Below are 10,898 nucleotides of genomic sequence, written 5' to 3' on the forward strand. Positions count from 1 at the left end.
CAAATAAAAATTTGATTTGGTCCTGAAAGACCCCCAATTAGGGGAGACTCTCACTCGAGCCTCGGGATGATGCAACCCCCCAGTAACTCACAAGAGAACGTCCTTGCTGCAATCACACCAGGTTTAATGACAAGACGACAAGACGGGGACCAGTGCACTGGGGCCGAGACTCATAACCCACGCAGGGGAAGAGTTCGACCTCGAGTGACCGGGAGAAGTAGTTTCTATAGGAAGAAACCACACAGCCCAGTAATCCGAAAGGGGGGCAGGGAGGATGTCACAGAAAACTCTGAAAATTCCAGTGATGATTACAAGGGGGGCAACCCCTTGCCTCTCAAGAAAATTCTCAAGGTCGTAATCAGCTAGTTCCTATACCAATGATAATTACTAGGGGGTGATAATTACTAGGGGGAATCTCTCTGTTTCTCAAGATTACTCTCAAGATTACAATCTACCTTTATCTTCAGTTAGTTTCTGAAACCCTGAAATTGGTTAATCCTAGATTTCTGATTCTTCTCTTCCTGCTAGATTTTTGGCTCTGTTTTCCTGCTAGGGAGATCTGGATTTATCCAGGTCTTTCACTCCTATTGGATCATGTCATCCATTCTTAATACAAAGGGTGGTATCTAGTATTACTGCAACTTGATGTGCCATGTTTGGTTGAAATCCATGAGATGCCTGCCCCTTTTCAGAGAGAAATAGAGGACGTATGGATGTGAGCTCAGAAGGGAGGTGGAGGGGAAGAACTGGGAAGAAAGGAGGAAGTGGAAACTGTGATTGGATGTAAAAAATAATAATAAAAAATTAGAAAAAGAAGAATCACTACAAAACTTCATCTACAAAACTGGTATTACCTAAAACAGAAACCAGGCGAAGAAACATAGCAAGATGAAGAAGGGTGAGAAGGGGGAGTAGGAGAAAGAAAAGGAGGAAGAGAAGTAGGAGGAGAGAGGGGGAGAAAGGAGGTGAAAGAAAAGGAGAATAATGAAAAGTATATTGATGATTATGATAATTCTGACTAACATCCCTAATGATGGAGGGAAATTGCCTTAATAAAATACTTGTAAACTGAATATGGGCATATATTTTTTAAAAAAGTCATCTACCTATATCAAGTTTTCTCTATTTAGGAGATTCAGGGATGGTTCAACAAACATACACCAAAAAATGTAATAAATCATATAAATGACTTAAAGACAGAAAAATTATATGATCTTCTCAAGAGATGTGGAAAACTCCTATGACAAAAATCCAACATTGCTGTAGAATAATCCTTTTGTACACTGTGAAGAAGTGTTGTTCTCATTGCTAATAAAAAACTGACTGATAGCTAGGCAAGATTTTGGGGGCAAAGAGAATGTTGGGGAGAAGAAAGGAGGAGTCTGAGGAGTCATAGCAGATTCTATGAGACTTAAAGAAAGCAGGATAAAAAGTACAGACAAGAGGTAAACCAAATGAGTTTGGGGCAACACATAGATTAATAAAATGGCTTAATTTAAGTTATAAGAGCTAGCTAAAAATGATCCTAATCTATCAGCTGTGAAATTATAATTAATAATAATTTTCTGTGTTGTTATTTGGGAACTTGCTGGTATGACAGAAAAGTCTGCCTACATATAACACCGAATATGAGACACCTACATCCATATAAGATCTAAAAAAGCATTCTCAAAGATTCTAACCACACAAAAATTGGGTCAAATGCAACTTTCTAGCCTCATGTCTCTCATCTGGATGTGTCTCTCAGCTGGTACTTGTGGGTTTGAGCAGCCAGGGTGAATGCCTCCAGAGAGAGCCCCAACAACACACCATGAACTAAGGTGCATGACACATTTTAGTTTTGGTCATGTAAACAGAAAAGTTTACAGATACCTGGTAAAAATAGGTCAAGACAAAAAATATTCTGAACAGGTTACAGTGTGTTTAAAAATGTATACAGGCTTGGGAGAGAAAAGAGAAATGGCATAGACAGTCATAAAACTATTTAAAAGTAATAAAGTCTTTAAAGAAGGAATAAGGTGACATAAAGGAAAAAATCACACAAAAATAGAAAACACACAGAGAGTCTGGATTCTATATGTAATTGTGTTGTCTTTAAAAGTTTTGACTACTAATAAAAATGTGATAGTTGCTAAGAGACATTTGATGAGACTGAACGAGCACGTGATCAAACAGGATTCTCAGAATGTGTCTGACAATGGGGGATGACTGAGAAACCAATGATAATGGCACTGGGATTTGATTCTACTGCATGTCCTGGCTTCTTGGGATCCTAGTCTGTTTGGATGCACACCTTCATAGGCCTGGATGGAGTGGGGAGGGCTTTGGGCTTCCCACAGGGCTGGGTACCCTGCCCTCTCTTAGGACTGGAGGGGGAGGGGGAGTGTGAATGGGGGAGTCAGAAGAAAATGGGAGAAGGAGAGGAAAAGGAAATTTTGAATGGTATTATTTATAAAGCAAAATAAAATAAAATATTTGAAAAAAGAGACATTTGATGATAAAAGCTGCTAGATTAAACCCACCTATGTATTTTTAAAATATCTTGACTTCAAAATAGAAGTCAAAAATGTATTATTGGTGGGGGGAGAAGTTAGGCTTTTACTTTCATAGCAAATGAGAGACTGTGGCTATATTCCAGGTTGATATGGACCAGGTGTGATTGGGGAAGACCCCCTGAAAATTCTGGTTACAGACTTAAAGAAATTAATTTTGAAAAACTACAGAACTCATAAAACTCATAACATATATTTCACTTGCTCAAACATAAAATGGCAAGTCATCTTTGACTAACTTGTGTACAACACAGAGTCTGTATTTGCATCAATGCAGGCATGCATGCCACCTTTAAAAGTTCATGTATTTTCACAATATGGGGGCCAGACACCAACAAAAATTGATGGTCCTATTGATCCAGCATTATAGAATGCCTCTAATATGGTGTCCTCAGAATGTTGCATCCAAAATAGCTTCAAGACTGTTGACTGAGATGGTCCAATCTCACAAACTAGTCTAGTCAAGACTCAACAATTATCCTGATTTTCTTAAATTTCCCTCAAAGATACCAGCACCAAACAACAACAGAAAGTAATCTGACAACTGATGTCACAATTCCAAAGAGATGTGGAAGAAGTGTGTTTTAGTTAGTCAATGGATTATGGATGTTTGTCATTGTTTAGGGAGGTAGGTTACAAATTTTTATTGATCATAGTCAGAGAAATGGCTACACAAAAAATATTAAATTTAAAGATCTCTTTCTAAAGAAAAAAAAGGCTGGTATAATAGAGAAATGATAGTGAAATGGTAGATTATTGAATCTACCTCAATCCAAAAAAGCCCAACTATTAACCTCAAAACATTTTACATTGGTATGGATTTTGGTTTATTAATATAAATGTCAAGTTATTTTTTGCTATAGTATATGTATGTGGCTACTCTTGTTTGGGGTACTGTGCATATGAAGCTCATTTTAAAATGTAATTTATAATTAAAAGTACAGTTTAGTAGTCATAATAAATAAATTATAACATGACTATGTAGTCATATTAGATATGATTTTAAAGTTAAACATTTATATTTAGATAGATGGTCTTCTAACATTTAAAAGATCTATAAAATATGGCATTTAAGGTATTTAATAACCTAAGTCTTTCCATGACGATAAGTCGCATCTGTTCTTGACAGTACCAATTTATTTCAAAAGAGGATGATGGGTATCAAAGTACCACCATATGGAATTTACTTTCTTCGTGGCAAAACCTAGCCATTTGGGCAAAGAAATTGCCCTTGCCTCAGTTGCTGACAATATACTGTCTAAACTGGACAAGCAGAATGCAAAAATGGGTAACTGTCAAGTTTTGCTAAGACAAGGCAGAACAATCCTTGAAAATTCCCTGCTTCTCAAAAATATTTGTCAAATATACTGGTCTATAGGCCAAAGTTGGATGCCTCAATGTTACAGAAGAACCCAGGGTGACTGTCCAGGAAGTCAGCTGTTTTACTGTCATCTCTCAATTTTGGAAGTCACTTGTTCTGTACTTCCTATTTACTAATGTTATATTATATCTTTCTTAGGTCTTTGATGGGGTAGAAAACTATATAGTTCCAATTACAGCTCTCCTTAAACATGATAAAAATTGAATAAGGTATTAAACTCTGGACTCTTCAGGAGAGGACTACTGATGGAGTATTTTCTCTATTTTGTCAAGTACAAATGGACTGGATATTACAACTAGAATTCTTACTTGATAACTGTTTAAATTATTTAAATTTAATTTAAATTTAAAGCCTTCCTTTTTAATTAGACAAGAAAAAGAAAATGTTGTGGAATTCTGTACACTGTAATTGTTCTTTTTGTTAATAAAAAGCTGATTGACCTATGGTTAAGCAGGATTTTTGAGACAGAGAGAATGCTGGGAGAAGAAAACCTAGTGTGAGGGGTTGTGAGGAGACACATGAGACATAGAGTGAGCGGGACAGGAAGTACATACATGTGGTAAATAAGGCTCAGGGCAGCACATAGATAAATAGAAATGGGTTAATATAAGTTATAAGAGCTAGCCAAAAATGAGCCTAAGCTACTGGCCAAGCATTTATAGTGAACAATATGCCTCTGTGTGTTTATTTGGGAACTGGCTGGTATGACAGAAAAGTCCATCTACACAATATTCCTTCATGATCAAAGGCCTAGACAGGTGAGGAGGGAATCTATCTCAACATAATAGTCTATACATGACACACCAGCAACCAACGTTATCCTAGATGGAGGAAAATCTCAGTTCTGTTACATCAGGAATAAGACAGGGTTGCTCACTATCCTCATACTTTTGCAACACAGTGATTGAAGTCGTCGCTAAGACAATAAGAGAAAAGGAAGAAATGGAAAGGTAGGAAGAGAGCTCAAGTTATTACTAATTCTGATAATATTATATTACACACGAGATGCTGTAAATTCCAGCAGAAAAAGTTTAGAAATTATCAACATTCTAGAAAAACGGGATACAAAGTTACCTCAGAAATATTAGTAGACTTTCCATATAGCCATAACAAACATAGAGAGGAAGAGATATGGGAAAACCCTCATTCACAATAACCTCAAAGACAAGCAGAAAATTCTACAAGAAAACTAGGAAAGTGAAAGACCTTGACAACGAAAAATTTAAATCTCTAAAAGAGATGGGGGAAGACACTAGAATATGTAAATAACCTCCCACACACACATTCATGGACATTTAGAATTAATATCATGAAAGTGATCATTCTACTTAAGGCGATTTACAGATTCAAAGGAATCCCAGTCAAAATCTACATAACAGCCATCATAGAAACAGAAAAATGAGCTTCCAAAGATTCATATGGAAATTCCAAAGACCACAGACAACTTAAACAGTCCTGAACAAAAAGAGCAACCTAGAGAGACCGCATACTAATTTTTCTACTCAATCAGTCTTAAAAATATGCTTTTGAAATTTTTTTATTCATTTTTATTTTCGGGAGAAAATTTCAACTCAAGAAACTCATATTTTTGCTTGATTTCTAAATCATAAAAGGAGTAAGCGAAAGAAAGAAGATACGAGGAGAGAGAGAGAGAAGAAAAGGGACAAAATCTGAATTCTTCAAGAAATGCAATGTTTTCTTTGCTAGGATCCCTATGCTTTCTGCAGAAGGCAGCAAACATTCTTTACAGGAGTCTAAAAATAAATAATTTTAAAAGTCTATGGTAAGAAAAATGTATGATTCCCACATTAAACAAGAATATTTCACCATGCCTAACACCAAGCTATGACTGCAGCAGAAATATTTACCAAGAACAAAAGACCTATCTTATGCTACCTTGGATTAAAAGAAAAAAGTACCTTGCTTTCAAATCTTCATCATTTGCATTACTGAGGATTTTATTTAGTAATATAATTGGAGATTAGATGTGTGGAAGGCTTACATGTTTTTTTTTTTTTTTTTTTTTTTAATTTTCTTAAGAATAAAAGAGTGTGGAAACAAGAACCAGTAGGGAAAAAAAAATCTGGCCTTCTGGGACTTCTTACTCTGAAAGCTTTTAAATTTCCCATCTCTAGCACCCAGCGCTCTGTTTCACTGTTTAGTAATCTAGGATGGCAGTTTGAGTCTGTACCCGGCAAAATTTTCCAAATCAAGATAGACAGGATTGTGAACCAATCACAAAGCTGAATTTCCTTTCAGAAACTATCACTGGTTGTTGTGCAGGAGACTTAGAACTCAAAGAGAAGGGGCGGGGCCAAGCCTCGAGCGTTATAACTCCTCACCACCAAGCCAGCCTCCTAGTAGCAGTAAAGAGGTTGTTCAAAAGACCATTAAGATGGCTCTTTCTAGTAAGTTGACTCTGGACAAACTGGATGTTAAGGGGAAACGAGTCATCATGAGAGTAGACTTCAACGTTCCCATGAAGAACAACCAAATCACCAACAATCAGAGAATCAAGGCTGCCATCCCAAGCATCAAGCATTGTCTGGAAAAAGGAGCCAAGTCTGTGGTTCTCATGAGCCACCTTGGCCGACCTGACGGTGTCCCAATGCCAGATAAATATTCCTTAGAGCCTGTTGCGGCTGAGCTCAAATCCATGCTGGGCAAGGATGTTTTGTTCCTGAAGGACTGTGTGGGCTCTGAAGTAGAGAAAGCCTGTGACAACCCAGATAATGGATCTGTCATCCTACTGGAGAACCTGCGCTTCCACGTGGAGGAAGAAGGCAAGGGTCTGGATTCTTCTGGAAAAAAGATTACCGCTGACCCAGCAAAAGTAGAAGCCTTCCGAACATCACTGTCCAAACTCGGCGATGTCTATGTCAATGACGCTTTCGGCACCGCACACCGGGCTCACAGTTCCATGGTGGGTGTAAATTTGCCCCAGAAGGCATCTGGGTTCCTCATGAAGAAGGAACTAGATTACTTTGCCAAGGTATTAGAACACCCAGAGAGACCCTTTCTGGCTATCCTTGGTGGAGCCAAAGTGACAGACAAGATCCAACTCATCAAAAACATGTTAGACAAAGTCAATTTCATGATTATTGGAGGGGGGATGGCTTACACCTTCCTGAAGGAACTCAAGAACATGCAGATTGGTGCTTCTTTGTTTGACGAAGAGGGAGCCAAGATCGTCAAAGAGATCATGGACAAAGCAGAAAAGAAGGGTGTAAAGATAACCTTTCCTGTTGACTTTGTAACTGCGGACAAGTTTGATGAGCATGCAAAAGTTGGACAAGCCACTCTAGAATCCGGCATACCATCTGGCTGGATGGGTTTGGACTGTGGTCCCGAGAGCATCAAAAACAACGCTCAAATTGTGGCCCAGGCAAAGCTTATCGTTTGGAATGGACCCATGGGGGTGTTTGAGTGGGATGCCTTTGCTAAGGGAACCAAAGCCCTCATGGATGAAGTTGTACAGGCCACCTCCAAGGGCTGTGTCACCATTATAGGGGGTGGAGATACAGCTACGTGCTGTGCCAAGTGGGACACTGAAAACAAGGTCAGCCATGTGAGCACCGGCGGTGGGGCAAGTCTTGAACTTCTGGAAGGTAAAACCCTTCCTGGGGTAGAGGCCCTCAGCAACATGTAATGGCCAAAATGGTCTTGCTTCCTGTTTCCAGTATGGAGCGCTGAATTCAACTTAGTGCCTTCACATCTGAACTTAACTTTATGTGTCTACTCGGTATCAAGCCCCAAGTAGTGAGCAAGCAGTGAGCCATCAGGACAACCGGAACACATCTTGGTAACTCTGTCATGCATTTGCTACTCTCTTCAAGATCTCATCAGGACTTCCACTGTACTTAAAAGGGAGGAAACAGTCTCATGTCACCTATTAAAAAAGTGAGGTGAATAAGTTGGATATGTTGTCTTTACTTTAGTTCAACTTGATTGTTTCTCTTTGATTGTGGGAAATAACACACAGTCTGTCATAGGAGAAGGATGGGCTGAAGGTTGTCTAAGTGTTAAATGACACAAGTTAATATCATTATGCAAATGTAGCTCATTTATATCTCTACTAACATTTTTTTTCTCTAAATTAGAAAAAGAAGTACTTAGTAAGCCCAATAACTTTCTTTTAAAAAAGGAAAAAAGTAAAATCCACTGGTATCTCCACTAATGAGAAAGCTAAACGTCCAATTCAGGACATGAATAGAACATTATTTGGGAAAGCAGACAATATTTAGTAAGATACAGCACTTGAATTCTTAAATTTGGTTTATGAAATAAATAAAAATGCATTTCAGTATTAAGAAAACAAATCTATAAAAACTCATTTTAAAAGGAACAGAACATGTAAAAACCGAAATACTTTCTGGTTAGGTTCTTTTCTCCTTCTAAATCTGGGTGCAAAGAATACGAGGACTTCCCCGATTTTAGCTGCACATCTGGTAAAGCTCTCGGAGGAAGAATTGAGAAATGTCAAGGCCTCATACTGCTTCCATGTTTCTCAGAGTTTAGCACAGGAATTCATTCTGTCTAGGCTGCAGACCCCCTGCGCTGGCACTGCTTCCCAAGGTGGTTCTGGTGGTGGACTCCCACTCTTAGAATGCGATACTGTCTTTTTGCTGTCTTCAATTCCGAGGCCATGGTTTCCCTGCTATCTCAACTGTCTTTCAGATTTAAGCAGATGAGTTGGTCCTCAGTGTGTTTGCCATCACCTCTTTGTAAAGCAGGTCTCAACTTTCACGTTCTTACATCCTCTAGGAAATATCAAAGTCGTGTTTTGCTTATTTTCTATTTTAAATGTTATATTCTTAACAAGTTTTTAATTTCCTAAGCTGGGCAGCCACATACTATATTATGGGGGGTGGGATACTTACAGAATATAATCAGAATTTCTCCTTTAAATGTTGCTCACAATATTTTCATGAGTGGGATTATTTCACAAAAGGGGTAAGCATCATATTAGTCCAAAATGTAGCCTCATTGTTAGAACACTGTATTTCCACATTCTCTGTTAAACCATGTTTCCTATTATGGTTCTTAAGGCAAGAGCTACATCAGTTTTTCCATTTGGGAGCATATCATGGTACAGTCAGATGTCTACATCCTTTTTTTCTTGTTTAACATCTCTGAACTCCCCCCTACCCACTTTTTTTTTCAGTAGTAATCTAAACCATATGGCTTTGTTATTATCATTGGGTCTTTTTTTCTGTTGTTTTTATTTTCACCCCTTTAAGTTGGTTTAATTTGATAGGCAAATTATACTAGTCGGACTTCCCTTTACAAATGACACAGATCAGAAACAACCCCAAAAAGAGGAGCAGTTTATGCAAGCACAGGGTTTTGGAAGATTCAGTCTAGTTCGCTTGTCATGGCTGAGAGAAAGTGGTTCACCTTGTTGATGGTGTGGGCTCTTTTTCTTCCATGCTTTGTTGTTGTTGTTGTTGTTGTTGTTCACTTTTGCTGTGTTAGCTTCTGTTTTGCTTTATTATCTTTTAGAACCCTGTTTCTTTCCTTGGGAGGAACAAAACGGGAGTGAATTCAGATGGGAGGGGAGGTATTGGGGAACAGGCAGAAGTAGAGGGAAGGAAAACCTTAACGAGGGTATATATGTGAGGGAAGAAAATTTGTTTTCAACCAAAGGTAGAAAGAAAACTTTAAAAGAAAAAATTAAATACAATCAATAAAAAATGAATATCTATATGGAAAGAAAAAGGAAAACAAAAGGCCTGTTTTGGCTGTCTTCTCCTACTTTCCTTCAGCTTGATGTCTGTGTTGCCCACAGCCAAGGCTGATGCTGAAGTCAGACTCTTCACTAAGCTATTACATATTTTGTAAAATTGCCTTTCAGTTTGTACCTTGTCCTTGGTGACAATCAATTCACAAGCATTCCTGTCTATCACTACCCATGGAATGCAGACTTTAGTAGCTTTTTCCTAAAGTAAAAAAAAATTATCATCTTATGAGGTTGTCAAAATACATGGGTTTTTATACCATATCAGAAGAACAAAGTTCAAGAACTTATCAGAGTCAGGAATTGTCTGCCTCTGAGTTCTTTGCACATATAGGGTAAGTGCCATCCCCACTGGAGTGGAGGTGACATGACCTCCTTGGATTGTTCACATGTCTGTCCCTACGGACACAATTTTATAGCTAGACTCCACACTACAACTCAAGGATGAAGCCAGTTTTAACCCATGGCCCTGCAGCTTTACAGTACAAATACTCATGGAAGTATGCAGTGATAATGGTGGGAGAGTATTCAGGACTAGGGTTAACTCTAATAGCCACAAGTCCAAGAGAAATATTACAACCAAGGCATCCCATGCTGTGGAAGACAGCCTAGGATAACAGAAAACGACAATGTCACTCACTATATTATGTGGTGTATGTTATGACTTGGATATACAAATATTCATTCCATTTACTTTGTAGTCCCACAGCAGAATGATAGGTAGTTGGGCTCACAAGAGGGAGCCAAAGCACCTTGTTTGATGAGCTACTACTGTTTTATAAATTTTCAGTCTCATGTTTTCCACTAATGTAATGTGAATCAATCAGATAAGTACGAACTTAATGTTCACAACGTTGCTGTCTTTGCTATGTTATCAGCACTTAATTAAAATTAATAGATCTATTATTATAGAGCAGAAAATATGTTTAAAATGCAAGTGCCGTGTAACCTTAAAACTGCAACTGAAAAAAAAAAGAAACACAGTTAAGATGCCTTACTAATGTATTGAATTCATATTCAAAGATTTTACATTTTCCACTTCTACATTAGGATTTTCAGAACACATCCCATTGCATATCCTTCATAGTAACACAATCTACACATCTAGTATATTAAAATGACTATGTTGTAGCAAATCACCCAAAGAGAGGATTTTGCCAGCATTTCAGCATTTTTTTTTCTTAAAGCACAGATATAAAACAAGACTTTGGTCTGCTTTTCTAAGCAA

The 10,898-nt window shown here is 37.9% G+C and overlaps 1 protein-coding gene across 1 annotated transcript; it reads left to right on the plus strand.

Moving 5' to 3' along the window:
• The first annotated feature begins 6,251 nt into the window (after positions 1 to 6,251).
• Pgk2 (phosphoglycerate kinase 2) lies at positions 6,252 to 7,850 on the plus strand. Its single transcript, XM_048445787.3, has one exon. It carries the CDS (start codon positions 6,329 to 6,331, stop codon positions 7,580 to 7,582), a length of 1,254 nt encoding a protein of 417 aa, XP_048301744.2. The 5' UTR covers positions 6,252 to 6,328; the 3' UTR covers positions 7,583 to 7,850.
• The last annotated feature ends 3,048 nt before the right edge of the window (positions 7,851 to 10,898 follow it).

This window comes from Myodes glareolus, chromosome 18, assembly GCF_982192425.1.
Source record: "Myodes glareolus chromosome 18, mMyoGla1.1, whole genome shotgun sequence".
NCBI lineage: Eukaryota > Metazoa > Chordata > Mammalia > Rodentia > Cricetidae > Myodes > Myodes glareolus.

Excerpts from the sequence above, each read along its gene's own strand:
- Pgk2 (XM_048445787.3), top strand. The coding sequence starts at position 6,329 with ATGGCTCTTTCTAGTAAGTTGACTCTGGACAAACTGGATGTTAAGGGG.